The 17,331-nt window shown below is 38.9% G+C and overlaps 2 protein-coding genes across 2 annotated transcripts in view; one reads left to right on the top strand and one right to left on the bottom strand.

Annotated features, from left to right (window-relative positions):
• The window catches only part of LOC145765202 (thrombospondin-type laminin G domain and EAR repeat-containing protein-like), a 28,457-nt gene extending 25,043 nt beyond the window's left edge, over window positions 1–3,414 (top strand). Inside the window, exons 12-15 of the mRNA XM_082576985.1 lie at window positions 425–600; window positions 1,620–1,718; window positions 1,826–1,991; window positions 2,637–3,414. Coding sequence (XP_082433111.1) covers window positions 425–600; window positions 1,620–1,718; window positions 1,826–1,982 — 432 coding nt within the window. The 3' untranslated portion in view covers window positions 1,983–1,991; window positions 2,637–3,414. The remainder of the gene's footprint in view (window positions 1–424; window positions 601–1,619; window positions 1,719–1,825; window positions 1,992–2,636) is intronic.
• Window positions 3,415–6,883: 3,469 nt separating this feature from the next.
• On the bottom strand, window positions 6,884–17,086 carry LOC145765145 (uncharacterized). Its single transcript, XM_082576912.1, has 15 exons — window positions 16,995–17,086; window positions 16,434–16,542; window positions 15,836–15,978; window positions 14,829–15,219; window positions 14,448–14,482; window positions 14,079–14,121; window positions 13,626–13,732; window positions 11,647–11,728; window positions 10,745–10,954; window positions 10,028–10,213; window positions 9,149–9,219; window positions 8,590–8,702; window positions 8,112–8,184; window positions 7,188–7,733; window positions 6,884–7,037 (listed from the first exon to the last, which is right to left on the bottom strand). Exons 1-15 carry the CDS (start codon window positions 17,022–17,024, stop codon window positions 7,002–7,004), a joined length of 2,175 nt encoding a protein of 724 aa, XP_082433038.1. The 5' UTR covers window positions 17,025–17,086; the 3' UTR covers window positions 6,884–7,001.
• Between the last annotated feature and the right edge of the window lie 245 nt (window positions 17,087–17,331).

Here is a 17,331-nt window from a genome sequence, read left to right on the forward strand (position 1 = left end):
GTTGAAGTAATGAAGTATTTGTGAAAGGAAAATTTGTGTTTCAGGTATATATGAAGCTTAGAGTTAGCAAAGGCCCAAAAATTTATTTGGGCATTTTTTCTCACAAAAAATTAACATTGAAAAAATGACTAATCTGATTCATTATTTTAGCACTTTTATTTCCCAAGATAGTGAAGCATTTTTGAATAGAATGATTTGTCGACAACATTTTCTTTCAAAAGCATTGATTTTCTGTTCTACATTTATTATTAATGGCCCATGATTTACATCAATGTGTTGTTGTTGCTGTCAGGGTAGCTTTCATCAAATACATTTTTGATTGACAAAATTTTACAGTATTTTCTTGTTGGATTTAGTTCTAAAGATGCAGTTTGTTGATTATGAAAATGTATTCCTTGTTTTGTTTCATCAAAATTCTTTGCAGACATACGGAGCTACAGACTGGGAACACTTTGAGATTTCTGGCCGACACTTTCTCGCTGTAGCGAATTATTACGATAACTCGCGTGATCGAAACACCTACGAAGTCGATTCGAACGTGTATGAATATCTCCCAAAAATTAACCAATTTACCAAATTACAAAGCCTCAAGACATACGGGTAAGTGAATGCTTGATAATATCATGATCCTTCTGATTTTTTTTTAAGTACACTGCACAGAACGTGCGGTGGAATGGCGCAGTGGATAAGGCGGTCGCTTTCCAATCATTCAATCCAGGTTCGACTCCCGGCCCAAACTGGTTCTCGAAAAACACTACTCACCTCTACCCAAGGTGTAATAATAAATTGGATGAGCGTAGTTGCTGAAGGAAAGGCGGCCGAGAGAAAGCAACTGCCACCCTACTCTGGTTAGCGCCGATGGCTTAGTACAATAACCTTATCTTCCATCCCCGGATGCTTGGATCAAGTATGGGACCCACCTTTACTGCAGAGCAGTCTGTTAATGAACAGTTATGAAGTGTGGATCATTTCAAAATCAACTCGTAGGCAACTGTACTCAGAAACTTGTCATTGAATCCTGAAATTGCACTCGTGTTCACTGAGTGGGGCTGCTCTTCCTCCTCAAGAGCTAGATATGCATGGTGGAGCCAATAGTTTGCACATTCTCAACCGTTAGGAAGATTAGGCTACCGTGTGAATAAGGCGTTAGTCTCTAACCGTATAAACCTGGTTCGACACCCGACTAAGTTGGCTGTCGAAAAATACCGCTCACCTGCACCCGGAGTAGGCGTACGAGCTGAAAGAAAGGCTGCTGAGGTAAAGAAACTGGCGAGCCTCCTGTTGTTATAGCCACATTATCTGTTCATCCTCCTATCTTTTCATACCCCAGTAACTAAATAAGTTATTTTCCAAGTCTGGACTTTCAAAGTGGCATTTGTATATGCTAGCACAAGACGAACCCCATGAAACTAAACGAAAAAAGCAGGGACAAAGCATCAATACACGTTCGTGTGGTTAAAAATTTAAGAATCCCTTAAAATTTCTGCTTGTTCTTCAATTGTTCGATACGAAAACAAGTAACGAGTTCTACATTGTTGCTGCTCAGAAGGTAGCTTGCTTTTGTATTTGAATGTTGCTTTGATGGGAACAGTTTCAAACTCGAAACCGTTATTTTGCAGTGCTCTTGATTTTGAATTTTTTACTGTGGGTAGAGATTCCTATCTGATAGCATCCAGTTCAGCTAACGGAAATGAAATACTTACAAGCGTCATCTACCGGTAAGTAATTTCAGCAATAATCGTCACTGATTGAAAGCTTGTATCACTAGTGTAGTGCTCCGCAAAGGCATGCATAGATGTCGATTAACAAAATATTCATTCTTTAGATGGCAAGGTATGGAACACTTTGTGGCTGTGCATAACATCTCCACCAGTCCCTGTTCAGACTGGGAAAGCTTTGAAGACGAAGACGGCGAAAAGTACTTGGTTTCTGCAAATGTCAACTCGAAGCGCAGTAAACTGCTCCATTTAATGACGTATTGAAGTTTTAAGGTAATGAACTAAAAAAACTTGTTTAAGGTTAAATCGTAATAATCTAAATACAGGATTTGCAACCAATGTTTCCTGAGGAATACCACCAGTGCTGCATCATTTTACATCTGCCGATGTCAGTTCTTAGGCGATTGAGGCAATGCCATTATTTCCATAGTTTTCTTTATCCGGAGGAACGTTTTCGCTGTCTAAAAGCGTCATGTTGGTTGGCGTGGCTTCAGCTGCTAGCTTTTCTTGCCACAGTTGTAATTGGGGGCGAGCTCGTGTTGAACAAATGGATTAACTGAACCAAGCGGTGATTTCCTTGACTTAAATCACCTACGTTACGTGCTGGAATTTAGCTGGTTACTTGATTTAAGACATGCTGTAATCAAACGGCAGCTTTGAAATTCAACATGGAGTGGATTTTATTGGCATATACCGAGCGTTACCACACTGAGTACTTGAACAGACAACCGATATTTTGCCACCGAATAGCATTGTACTTGAGCACTCGCTCGTATTATAGTTGGGACTGGAAAGTCAACCCAATCAGAGTTTCCGTAAGATATTATTCCAAAAAAAGCACCCCAGTTTCAAAAAAAGTTTCACAACACTTAACATGATGTGGCAGACATTTGTTGTAACACCTTTCCTCTTGTTTAGGCAGACAGTACTTCGAAGGTGTTTAAATGGAGTATCACAAGCAAAAGAGGAGTTGATGAAACCAATTGGTGATCGTAGCGTGAGAAATCCGGATTGAACTTTGTTGTGACCTTACTTCCTGAAAAATCCGGAAGAGTTGATGGAGTCGTGAGAAAAACTTGAATGTACAGATGGAACGCAAAATCAAATGTTAAGGGATTTTGTGTTTGGCACCTTTAGCAACGCTTTGAATCGCTCACTCGGCTTAGCAGTGCTGCTATTCTTCATAACCCTCAATTTGACCCATTCATTGCTATTTTTCGTGCAAAGAACTGGTATTGTGTTGATATTTATTTCCTTTTAGAAAATGCGACCGCTTATTTCCCATAGTTTATTTATGCTTTTATATTTTTTCTACTTGCCACTTTGCGTGTTCTGCTTTCTCAGCATACAACCATTTAACAAAATTGGTTCTTTTTTCCATTGATTTAACACCTGAAGACGTTGAATCATTGTAATAAAGGACCGATTTTGTCAGATGGGCATCAACCCAACTGGTAAAATTTCTCAATTTTACATTGATGACATTTGAATATAAAGCAATTGCAAAGCGAGAATTTTTATCAGTTGGACGACCCCTGGACCGTAAATCAGTCCATTTTGCATTGTATCAACATCTCTGGACCTTGAAACAATGCAAAAGACTTATTTGCCGACTGGGTCAGTTAATTCACCTCACACGATACATTTGCTATCCTATTGTAGTATATTTGAATTCAGCATAAGCCAAAGTGTTCAATTTCTGTCACAATACACTGTTTTTATTCATGTACTTTGTTGTGACTTAACGTTTGTAACGTAAAACTACTTATTTTTTGCCAAAGAAAAATGGATTAGCTTTGTTAAAGCAAAGGCATGAGCTGTTGAAATTACAACGTAGCCTATGTGCCTGAAAAATTATTGAGCTTTCTGAAGAAGCAGCTGGGTCCAACTGGTAAAATGACTGTTTGCATCACTGCAACGTCTGCCGACGTTCAAAAGAGCAACTAGTGCTGACTGCGACCCAGACAAGACTGGTTGAGTTGGGGGTTGGTATATTCTACCTCTGGTACACTTTGTTGATGGAGTGAGTACTGCAGAAAACACCAAAGATACACAAAACAAGATGGATGCGTTAATTCCACTGGTTGATTGCAACGCAAACGAGGTATTATCAGCCAGCAAATAAACCAGCTTCTACATTGACTCAACGTCAATGGGGAAGATCGAAAAAATGTCTGCAGACGTTGAACCAATGTAAAAAAGGGCGATTTTCTGTCACTGCAACCGTTTGATTTTCTCAAAAATGTTCGGTAAAAAAGTGATGTGCTCGCGCAAATGCGTTCCCCGTTTCGAACGCAGCTCATTTCTGGAATCGCAACAAGAACAAAAACACAAGAACGCAGGTAAGCAAAATTTATTTCTGCCCATAAAGATAAGGCACCATGACAATTTGACGCTTTCAAAACTTGCCCCAATGGCATGCACTCAATTGTGAATACCAACCAGTGCGTCAAGTTTTGTCCGAACGCGGCTTCAGTTGCAAATTGCGCTATTTTATCGTAAATCGACGGAAGAATTGCAATTGAGTAAATAAATCAATACAACTATTTACAACGGCGAAGTGAGATTTGTACAGTTTAACGTAAGTTTCATCTGTACATTGATGCAACGTTAATCAACGCAAACAAAATGGATTATATCATCCAACACCAAAGCACATTTTAAAGTTGTTCCGTGCTTACAGTTCCACATAGATGCACAATTTAATTTCGTCAAATGATGATGATGCGTGTATTTTGCTTTACATTTTTAAAAAATTGTTGAAAAACAAGGAATATGACTTTATGTGGATTTGATGAAGCAAGTTACTTGAAGACTACATCAAATAACCACAAAAATGTTTTGCGATGAAGAATTTGTGCCACTTTCACAAAACAAGGTCAAAAGTTCTCAAAACACGTAAATACTACGTTAAATTAGCTAATTTAGTTAGTTCGTTAATTTAGCATCTTTCAATATCGGTCATAAGCACAGAAAAAGAATGACTTGTTCCTAAAATGTAGTGCAAATCCTGAATTCGTTTTGAAAAAACTCGAAGAGAAAAGAACACAGAGCGCCGTTGCTACCCAGCCAGCAAACCAGTCGTTTTGTACGACACATTGTCTTAACATATGCAGACGTTTAATCAACGTAAAAATGTCTGATTTGCTGACTGGACATGTGAACTCGCATCGTGATGTCACGAATGCATTGAAATTTTCCAAGATATGATTTGCAGTTTGCTTCAATCGCTGGAATGTCCTATGGCAGTCTATGACAAAACCTCTTCACAATATTGCAACTTGAAAACTTACCCAAGATTTTTTTTCTTTACAGAAATCGAAAAAAAAATGTTTAACCTTAAAACGCGCAAATGAAATTTTAAATATTGAGATAGACGCAAAGAATTTGATTGATAGCTCGTGAAAAATGGTGAAAAAGTTGAAGCCATGGATTGCTTCATTGTGGTTTAGTGTGGGACTGTTGCTAACGTTCTCCAACGTAAATAACACGAAAAAGATCGTCGATACTAGTAATTAGGCAATGCATAAAGAGTGTCCCAGACAGCAAATCGATGTAAAAAATGGTTGATTTGCTGTCTTGGGGTCTGAAGGATTTATTGAATATGGAGTTTGAAAACAGTTGGTTTATAATAACCAAGTATGAGAAAAGTTCAGTTCAAAAAGCACAATATGTACAGTACATATCTGATGATTTCTCAATACATTGCGCTCTAAAACATAAAATACAGGCGTCCAATAACTCACGTATGATGAACATTCAAAAAAATTGTTAGACTTTCTTTTAAGGTTTTCACAAGGCTTTAATTTGGTTGATTATTATTATACATTGGATAAATGATGCAGAAATTCGTTGTCGCATGTTTCAATATACAGGTCTTAGCAAACTTGACCCTCTGCTAAGACGAATCATCATTTTAAAATAACCTTTGTACTGAAAGCTCTACCAAAGATCAATTGCACAGTCTTCATACGGTCTAATGATTTCGCTAACGCAGGCAATACTACGGCAGCTATGGATCAACAGGGTTACGTTCTAACAACGTGATAGTGCAGAGTCATCAAAAAAAAGGTCAGTTCCCAGATAACAAAATCCGTTATTTTTACATTGAACGTCTGCAGACGTTGAATCAATGTAAAAATGACGGGTTTTGCGGTCTGGGTTAGGATTGACGTTGTGCACCAGCCAGGTTGAGCGAATGCATTCACGAATCTTGCAGTGAAACAGAAGAAAAAATGAAGCTTTCACGCACAACTGGAACGTTTTTTTACAAAGGCGGATACGGAAGTTTTCAATTAAATCCTTGTAAAAAAGTTTATTCCGGATGGAATAGCTGCAGTTGCTAACATTTTCGCCACAACCACTGCTTTCAGGAAGGAGGTTGAAAACAACTTGCGCTCCAGTTAGCTTTGTCTTTTCACATCATCGGATTGCGTTGAAACGATGTAAAAAAAATGCAACATTTGCTCACTCTGGTTAATTTTACAAAGAATCCTTCAAGTGTCAACTATTTAACAATGGTTAAGAAATCATTTCAAATCAACCAGATGTTGAAACGACGTAAAAACGGAAGTTTTTCTAGCTGGTGGTAAACTCAAATTCCAAAAGCCAAAAATTTGAGCAAAAACTGTTGAAAGTTTAGAATCTGGCGTTTCGTCGTCCAACATTACAGACAGCAAATAAACGTTTTTTTTACATTGATTCGTCTGTAGAGGTTGAATCAATGTAAAAAAAAAACGTTGATTTGCAGTCTGCGACTTAGGTGACTGTTATGGAACCACTAGAAACTAAAAAAATTCTTGTACAGTGTTTTGACTACAACTGTTTTAAACATTTCTTCTCTAAAGTCAAGCGAGAGGCAACAGCATCTATAATTTTCTTTTAAAAACTAAACACGGAGAAAACTTGTTCAAAATCAGTGCTCAGGTTTTAAAATTTTTCCTTTTCAACCACCACCACCAAGCAGCTTAAAGTAAAACAACTAGACTTCTGTCATGTTCAGCAAACGCTCACGGACACAAAAACGACGTTATAATATTAATCTAGCTACAGATATCAATTGCGAAACCCCTATTCAAAACAGTAGTTAAAGCTTTGTTATTTCTTTTTTGCTAAAAATATCATAAATTAAATTAACAATTGGAATAATACTTTCTCTTATCGGACACGCTAACTTGTAAGTTGAGCGCTTTTAGGCTGCTAGAGACGTAACGTAAGTAAATAGATCTTGGCAAAAATGACGAGACTTCATAAAACCCCTTTAGAGAAGTCCTGACTATCCCTTCATTCTGGTTTTGCTGTAGAAGGTGGGTTTGCGTTCTGCAAAGAAAAACTTAGTTTTGAACTTACAATAAAGGAAAACAATTTTTTAGTGAAACAAGTGCCAAAGTATTTTCTATTATACAGTATATGGCATTCGGCTGAGATGTTAAATTAGCGTTAGAGTATTACTTTAGACAAAAATATTACCTTCTGTTGCTTGTCAGGGATATTCCTTGGCTGTGGCTTTGCATGGCTTGATTCTGAGTTCGAATTTGCATGGTTTTGCGCCTGCCGGTTGGATTTGTAAAAATCGTCGTTTCTTGGCTTGTAAGGCCTCTGAGGTTGTTGGGAAGATTGGGGTTCTCGAGGGTAATTTCGCGGTCGATTGCGTTGTGGAAGCGGGCCTTCGTGGGCTTCAGATTCTCGAGGTCGTGAATCCTGAGCGGAGTCGCCATTTGCAAAATGTGGTTTTCCATGGCGATCAGTGGGACCATTTCGATACGCACCCCTATAACCTCCTCGAAATCCCCCGCGGTACCTGGGTTTAGGTGAACCCCTGGAACCATCACCAAAGCCAGTCGAATCTTCAACACGGCCACCAGCAGAATGGCCACGGTCCCCATGGCCTTCATCCATCTTCGTGTCCTTTTCGTCTCTTTGGGGACGGGGGGAATACCCTCCTTTGTTGAATTTAGGGTTGCGATTGCTTCTATTGGGAGGTATCTTCTGAGGAGGAGGCATTGTTGTTTTATCCTGCATAAGAAAAAAAAAATGCTTTAAATAGAACCTAGACCTTGAAATACATTCAAAAGTTCAATAAACTTTTGATAAAAATAGCTCAAGCAAACGGCAGGCTGCAATCACGCGGAACAGTTTCTTTGCTTTCCAGCATTGAACTGTACAAAACCGACTTAAAAATAATGTGACGACAGCTTATGAAATTCCTGAGTAGCAACACACATGCTACAAGTGAAAGCTACAAGAAAAATTGCTTTGTTTGAAAAATTGATAAATTTAAGAATAAAGCAGTGTGGCTCAGAAAAGACTTTCACTTTCCAGAAGCCACATACGCACTCTCACTAAATTAAGATGAAAAGAAATAACTTTATTGAGAATATGGAATTTTTTTACCTTATCAGACGCATCATTTGAAGTATGCTGCTGTTTATTGTCTCTGGGCTTATTTCGTCTATAAGGTCCCTGCCTGCGATAAAGACAAATTCAGGCTGAAATCGTTGGGCAAATCAAAACAAATGAACCACAATAAAGACACAAAAGGGTGGAAAATGCAATCGTTAATTTCAAGACACGATTTTGACTTCTTTGGTACGAATGCAACGTTTCAAACGGTCGGTAAAAAGATACAGAAACAATGTCGTTATATCCAATGTGATCACTTGGAAAAGGACAAACTTAAAAAAAGGCATAAAATTGAATAAAAATCATATTTCAAAATACGAGGTTATTGAAACAAGAAAATCAAAAACGGATTTTTTTTACACTCAGCAGGTTCGATATTGTTTCAAGAATTCATAATTTTTGCCATTGAACATTTTCATTCGAAGAAAAAAAATTGACTGATGATGAAGACGTTTATGACATCACACACCTCCTGGCCTTCAGATGGGAATCCCTGGCATGATTTTCTTCTGCTCTTGGACCTCCATGATGAGATTGTGAAGACACAAGAGGAGTGTCGCTGGCCCAGGATGCTCTGCTCTCCTGAAAAGTATTTAGATTTTCAAATGGAGCTGAAACCATGTGTGCACGATGTGTGTTTACATATACCATGACAATTACACTAAGAGCACAAAAAAAACTGCAATGGTAGCCTACCGTAAACAAAAGTTTTTATAGCAATGATAAAACCAACTTCGGGACTGGTATTACTTCAAATTGTTGAATTCCGCTTTTTTAGACAAATTATTTCTCAAAATTGAATGAGGCTGTTCACCAGGCATTTAGTTAAATAACATGATGCGTTCTACTGGTGAAAATTAAGCTGAACTGTCACAAGATGTATAAAGTGACAAACGTCGGAATAAAAGCAGATTGTCAGTTGTCACTTTATAGATGTTGTGATAGTTTAGCTTAATTTGCACCAGCAGAACGCATCATGTTATTTAAATCATTTCTAACATGCAAAAACTTGATAAAACTTTAATTACCAAGAGAGGATGGGAATCCACTGCATCTGCCCAATCAGGACTGGCCGCTGGAGGTGCGTCAGGAGTGGCTTCTGCAACGTTGACGGGTTAAGATTTATTTCATCACAATAGTTGGTGGTAAAATAGATCAAATAAAATCCCGATGACTGGCGAATCCCAGCCCGTTCTCTTCAGCTTTGTTTCGTAATTGGATTTTTCACAAATCAAGTTAAATATTGACTGCCAAAAACTAACAAATCGAGCATTTTCTACTTCTCTGATTAAAACAGTAGAGCTGGTGGCATCGGCTTGCTAAAAGACGACCAAACACTATTTGCTACCATCAAAGGTGTTTCCATGTTTGAAACTGCCATTATCTATGTTTGTTGTTTAGCGTTAAGAACTGTTGTGAGTTGTGACGTCACGAGTACTTTCTTACCCAGAAAGATAAATGACGTAAAGCACTATGCCTTTACGTCACCTGACTGAACCTCTTGACAACTAAGCTCAACTCTCAACCATCAACATCAGCAACAACCCAGACAGCAAAAAATCCGTCATTTGACATTGAATCAACGTCTGCAGACGTTAAATCAACGTAAAAACGGCGAATTTTGCTGCCTGGGGAGGTGCACTAACATTACACCGGAGTAGCAAGGTTGGTCCTTTTATATTGATTTTACGTTTTCACTTTCGTAAACCCGATTATGTGTCTCGAAAGTTTACCAAAGAAACAAGGAAAGAATCTTGCTCGTAGATAACTCATATCGTCTTTCAAATTTAACTGTACGGATTAGACACGTGGACAAAGGTATACCCAATAATAACCAAAGCGATTTTTAGACATATATAATTATAGGATGAAAAACAAAATTGACACAAGTGTTGTGTGGAACCCACCAGGGGCAGGAGGCCTTTCTATGGGCTTGGGCTCTTGAGCAAGAGGAGAGATGACGGCCTCGCTAGGAGGAGCAACTTCGGACACGGAAGGAGTTGAGTAACAAGATACATCGGATGCAGTGGAGCGATAGGATTCAAACCTCTCCCGAGGAGGTTTGTTGGTGTAAGAATTCTTCACAGCAGATACTGAAAAAGCAATGATATGAGAACGGATGAAATACTCGATTATAAAAGATAAAATATCTAATGTTACAAATGTCTAATGTTACAGTTGTCTATTGTTGACATTAACTTCATATACCTAAGTTACATTTGATGGCCGCAGTTGTATTCCTCGCTAACGTTTTGCCCACAACAGAAAAATGCATCTTCAGAAATTTAATCACACTGAAAGATTAAATTTCTGAAGATGCAGTACACAATTTATTGTGACGAGTGTGTAGGTCACAAGAGGCTTTTGAGACGATTACGTAAAGGTACGCACGCGCTTTAGAGAGCAGTGGGCGTCTAGTTTCCTTGACGTTTACACAAAATGATGTCAGTGGCAGAAAACAAACCAACACACCCTGCGTGTATTCTTTTACTGCAAGAAACATAAGTAAAGCGCACTTGTCAAGCACGTGGTTAAAAAACGTTTATATTTTGTAGATTTTTTAAACGCCTTGAATTTTCATAAAAAAAACAAAAAAACACTTTGTTAACGCAAAAAAAACCTACTTTCTCCAAAATTGGACATTTTGTCTAAAAGTTCCTTATCGAAGACGAATCTTGTCGTCCGACCGAGCTCTTCGTCGAACTTGCGTTCCGCTACAAAGTGCTTGATGTCGTTTCGCAGCTCATGCAGCTCGTGCTGGCTCATCCCGCCAACTCGTTCTGTTTGCTTCTTTAGTTCTTTCGCTTTCTTCTCCCTTTTGTCCAAGAGATCAGCTGTAAAGTCAAAAGAGTTGTCAGATTTTATACGGCCCATAGAGCAAATCAATCGTTTTTTACATTGATTCAACGTCTGCTGACGTTGAAACAACGTCTGCTGACGTTGAATCTACGTAAAAAGGGCTGATTTGCTGTCTTCGGGGGTCGATGTACACCGGAAAGTTAAGAGGCTTCTAGGTTACTTTTACACCTTTTCAACTGAGCATTATATCGGATAAACATTTGCAAAACGCATCATATCAAGAACACTATCATGTCAAGTAATTAGCGGGAAAAACCTTTGAAATAAAATATCAGCGTTTGCGTATTGACGCGATTTGCATCATTTGACGTTAAACAAAAGCCAAATGGGTGAGCCGCAGTTGCGTCGCGTTTGACGTGAGAGGAACAATTGAACATAAAACTCAAGAATGTAAGTTTCGATGATAAACCGCGGTGTAAAAGTTTCCAACAACAAAAAAGAGTTGTGTCATGAAAACATTCAATATTGGTAATGAATGAACTAAAAAAAATATGTGGCGTAGTTAGAGGGGGAAGGAACTGTCCTAGTATAATAACTCAAAAATGAATCAAACTGCCATGTTTTAAGGCTCACACTTCGTCATCGAAGGTTGAAACAATGTGCCTTTGCAACCCTGAGAGCTGGAAACCCCCGTTACGTCACTGAATGTATAGCACCGTTAACTTACAAGCCTGGAGCTTCAAATCGTCAAGTTGTCTCATGAGCTTCACTTCCCGGTCCATTAACGCGTTGCTCGCTTCTTCAAAAGTCTGCGCGAGAAAAAGATGAAAGTAATTAAGTGTCGTCGTCTGTGAAAGTATCAGCAGATGCTGAGTTTGTTTGAAATTGCAGAAAAAAAACAAACTAGATGATGTATCTTGAATATTCATTTCGCAAAAATCACGTCCTTTTAAGACCACTTTCAGCAAAGCAGTTTGACTGCATAGGAGCGTATTTAAAAACGCAAAAAAAAAACACCCAACCCAACAAAGTTTGCTCTTTTTAACTCATTTCAACTTTGTTGATTCATGCCCAGTGACTGTGAATGGGGTTTTAACAACAATGAATGCAAGTGGTCCAATGCCTCCCTGACATGCTCAATTCTCATGCTTTACCATGACAGACCACAACGAGTCAACCAGCCATTTTCATTGTTGAATGACTGATACTGAAGACGAAACGCACATTTTGCTTGGACAACGAAAGCTGTACTGTCCGCCATACCCTCATACTTAAATTTCGTACCGTCATACTTAGCTTACGTAAGCAAAGTAATTGCATAATGACGATTATGAAATGAATATTTCATTGGACTGGCCTTGGTCTGGAACAAGTGCATGCAAGCACCAATGTCCAATATCACAAAGTATTAGCCTACCTTTCAAATTGCTAAGAAAATGTCGCTGAAACATCATGCAACGTCAAAGGAAGGTAACGATTACCGGGAAGTTTAACAATGTGTGCTGTACGATGTACTTGTGTTTGACAAGAGATTATGTGCAGGTTTAGTTTCGTTTTTCTATGCCAAGTTTAACGTCGAATTGACATTTGATATCTGCAACATCTTAATCGCCGTGTTATCTTAAAATAGAAATAATAATTTCGTCCATTGCACTACGTCAAGAGCTAGTAGTATCCGTGCCATGCCCTGTGGGAATTTACGTGCGAAAGAATAGCGGAAAATATCTTCGTCGGCTGGCATTGTTAGAATGAGAAACAACGCTGGCACTATGCAGGCTTCAATGCTCGAGCGGAACGTGACAGGTAATGATCCCAGCTAACAAAACCAGTCCTTTTCACAGACCTTGTATTGATGCAAAAATAATGGATTTTGTTACCTGGAAAATACCCCCAATGAGCAAATACCTCTATTTTTCGGTATCTTCTCTAGCAATGGTTGCAACATTGATCGGATAAATGGGAAAGTGGAAAAAATATACGAGTTGTTTCACTGCTTCACTGACGTTACTTCACCCTTTGCTTAATAACTAATTCAGCGTATTTTGACGTCATGTTCAAGGCTTGGCATGCACAAGTTAGCTTAAAAGAAGGTTGTCTTTCGCCAACTTCAACAGAAAATACTGTTCGGCTGAGGCTGTTTTGGAAACTTGTCGAGACTAATTTAACTCTCTGTCATGGAATGAAATTTTGTGCCAAACTCAACAAAGTACATTTCACACAAGAAAAGGGTGCAAGCTCAGAATCTGAGCTTCTGATTGTGATAGCAGCTCTTAAATCAATGTAAAAATGACGGATTTTGCTGTCTGGGCTGCATATTCGGTTGCATACTTGCAGCAGTCAAACGAAAGGCAACATTTACATTGATTCAATGTCTACAGACGAAAAAAAATAACACAATAAACAAATCCAGTAAAAGCGTTTCACAAACTGGTTGAAGCGAGTGCAAGGGAAATTCCGTAAAAGCCACAAAAACAGTGAGCACAAAATTTGACTAACCGCCTAAAATCGTGTTGATGATTTACATGATTGCAACGTCACTAAATGTTGTCAAAACGTCTCAATTACGCTACAATGGCAGACTTAGTGAAGCCAATAATATTTTAAGACCTTGACCACAATCTGTGTGAAAATGCAGCTGAGACAATGAAATCGTTTAGCAGCCAGCCGGCGACAGGACCAAACCGGTCGAAACCGGTCTTGACATACCTGTTTTATTCGCTTGTAACTGTCATTGACTTCGTCGTTGAGAAGATTGCGATATCTTCCAAATGAAACTGAACATCTTTGCAAATCGCGAGATGCTTTCTCAATACCTTGATACAGTATAAATCAGTGAGCAATATCGAAAACTCACTGTGCTGCACTTTTAGTGGCTTGAAAAAGGTGCCAGTTTTACGTTGTTTCAAAGTCTGTCGATGTAACCTTACTGTAAATCCATTCAAATGTTGCAAAAAAGAAAACTTTCACTATCTGGTGTGCGACACATTGCCTGCAAATTCAAACTTGACCAAAAGCAATCTGCATTTTATCAACTTGCTGCTTGTAAAGTTACTTACAACCACTGAACGTTGCTGAAGTGAAAAGTTACAACCAATCAATGTACAGGCCATGAGATTGCTTCTCTACAAAGGGAGAGTGCATTTTGAGCAGATAACTTACTTTTTTTATTTGCCATTGAGCTTGCAGACATATGAGTCGATACCTGTTGAAAAACAAGCTTGGTTAGAACATTCAGCGGATTGCATCTCTCACTTTGACGAACGTCTCGAACAAAATGACTCACCTGAAGCGTGAGCTCTTGCTGTTAAACTGCGTGAACGTCAACTCTGACACGGAGAGTAAATCCGTCATTTTTACATTGATTTAACGTCAACAGACGTTGAATCAATGTAAAAATGACAGATTTTGCTTTGGGGAGTTTGATGGTTAAAAATGTCTGAGCCATGCCACGCACAGTCGTTCAAACGCATACAACTGCGCAGACCTGTTTATGTTAGAGAGCATGTTTTTAAATAAACAATCACTCACTTGGTTGGATTGGCTATTGGCGGCATCATGTGGATCTGCACGTAGAAAAGATAGCAATTTTATTTTGAGTCCACTGCGACGACATACAGCAAACTGAACATTACGCAGCAGTCGCCGAGCCAAATGCTCTCATTTTACTTTGTCTTGCCCAACCGCACGCTTTCGAGCGGTGTCGAACCGACATCCTTTGGAGACTGCACAAAGTATCGAACCCTAACCCTTCCGAGAGAAAGGCGGGTACTCTATTCACAAAGCTAGTGAACCCTATCAGTAGCAAAAATTGGTGTGATTCGGCAAGTGGTTGGACTAGAAAAGTTCCAACTCCCAAATGCGAATGAGGAAGGTTGGCGATGTTGCGATGCAAAAGACTCACTGACTTACCGGCATTGGTGTGGTTGCTTGTGGTTTTATGCTTTTTCCGGTTCGCTTTCGCTTTTGCGCTGCTCTCCGACGTTGTACGAGACCGGCGGCCGGAATGCAACAAATGTGATTTCAAAGTCTTTTCGAGTTCAGCTTGCGTGACAGGTGGAGGTGCATCGATGTTATTATCACATGGAGGCACTTTGTCAATTTTATGACTTAGTTCGGAGCGGTTCTTGGCCGGGGGTTTCGTCGCCGGCTCTGGGTCGACCTCGTTGGTCAACATTCGCTTTAAAGTTTCAGCAGCTGATGCTTCGGAGGAGTTCACAGTGTTGGCAGGTAAAGAAGTTTGTGAAGAGGCTTTATCAGGTAAAATAGGATTATTTTCGCTTGCACCATCAGCAACACCATTCTGTGAGAATAAGAAAATATTGTTTTATCATAGACACGACTTTGGCGAAAAAAAAATTCTCAAAACTTAAGATATGTTTCACAAAAACGATATCTCTTTGTTGCATATGTGTGGTCGGACAATGGAAACGATCAACTGCGAAACACGAGCGTCACTTGTGAGCAGTGTCATATATGCCAATGCCAAAATGTATTTAAAGAAAAACTTTAGCCTTAATAATTTCAATGAGGAGTCAAGAAAACTTGGCAAGATCATTTGAAAAGAATGAGATTGTGTGAGCTTCAGCGGCCTGTCAGAACTGGAACTCCCACCTCGCAGAAGTGGAAGTCCCAAACTCATACAAAAGATAGGCCCCAAAATTAAGCCTTTCAATCCAGCAATAGAAACATGCGCAAAAAAATATTTATGACTACGTCACTCATTTCACTGACAAAACCCCTTACAGCCCTTACATACGGTACTGTTTGCTTGCAATTGGATTGACCACTACAAACACCACCGTGAAAGAGCAGAATGTTTCAGCAGCTACCAATCGCTACTTTTTGTGTCTCTACGTCCGTTTTCCTGCGATTCGCCAGCTAAACCCACCACATTTGCTTTACAAAAAGTAACTTACGACAGTTGGTTCTACAGATGCAGGGGTACGATCTTCTTTAGATTTATCCTGTTTCTTCTTGGATGCTTTCTTCTTCTTTTTGGGTTTGGCAGTTTTCACTGGTCCTGTGTGAGTCCATTCACCCAATATATCTTGAGCTCTGCCTGAAAGGTTATCAACACTACTAGGTTAGATTACAATACTTTTCAATGCTAAAGTTTGTGAAAAATAACCTAAGCGGATAAAAATCAATTCTGGAGCATAATTTAGATTATGCTCCATTATTCTGGAGCATAATCACCCCAGGAGCATAGAGATTGTATGCCACCCAAGAATGAATTCCTTGAAAGTTCGGGCATAATTTAGATTTGTATCATCTTTAGAATAAGATTATAGGTCTACTAAAATATTGTTTGCGTACTGTAGTAGGCCTCGGGTTACAATCAAGCCTTTCCTAATCAAATGCAAAATGTAGTGAAAAAAGCCCGCAAAATTAGGTGGTAAGTTATAATGGCAGCAATAAATTAATTTAGTTTTTTCTTAGTTTGGTCAATGATGCCCATAAAAGTTGCTCTATCTTAACGAAACCTAATGACGGAATAGAAGAGCACAACTATACCTTCAAGACAATCCGAAATGGTCTTATCCACATCGTCATCGTGATGTTGCAATATGAGAACAATCTCATCGTTTGTATAGGCTGACACACAAGCACGAACGGCAGCGATCTGAAAATCACAAGTTGAGATTAGAAGTTCTGGAATTTTGCTGGTTTAAAATTTGTTGTTTATTTGCCACATGAAACCCCATCATCGTAGATAGTTTAGTTTTTTACATATGCTACCCAGACAGCAAAATGCGTCATGTTTACATTGATTCAACGTCTCCAGACGTTAAATCAATGTGAAAATGACGGATTTAGCTGTAGGTAGAAACGCTTTTACAAATAACTAAACCTATACACACAGTTCAGTTTACAGTTGCATGCTTAACTGGTTTGAAAAGTTATGCAACAAAATCTATAAAATTAAAAGGTAACACATTGTCGAAGAAAATACATTTTATTCTGTCCAGATCATGTGTGTATGTTCATTCAAAATGGACGAGAAAGTTTTTAAAAAGTAAAAAATGCTTTTGTTGTAAGAATTGGACCAAAAAAACAAACAAAACGACGGCGTACCCTTTCTTTCACAGTCATAGTTGGGGCCATAACGTATTTGCAAGTTGATATTGACGGATAACCTCATCAACTAAGTACACAAACCCTACCCTGCAAAAAAGAGTGGCATAGTTTAAAATTTCACACTCTTTGCAAAGAGACAACGTTAGGCAACATAACACTGTCGCTAGAGGAATAAAGTTTCAACTCAGTAAATATTGACCTGCAGTGAAAGAAATGCGGTTAAGAAGAGCTGACTTCTGTTCGAAGACCAAGACCTTTAAAGTTCCCTAACTTCAAGCATCAAATATCCCTCTAGGCTTGTATCGTACGATAACACCTGTCAAAATTTCCCTTG

Source organism: Aplidium turbinatum, chromosome 2, assembly GCF_918807975.1.
Source record: "Aplidium turbinatum chromosome 2, kaAplTurb1.1, whole genome shotgun sequence".
In the NCBI taxonomy this organism is placed as follows: Eukaryota; Metazoa; Chordata; class Ascidiacea; order Aplousobranchia; family Polyclinidae; genus Aplidium; species Aplidium turbinatum.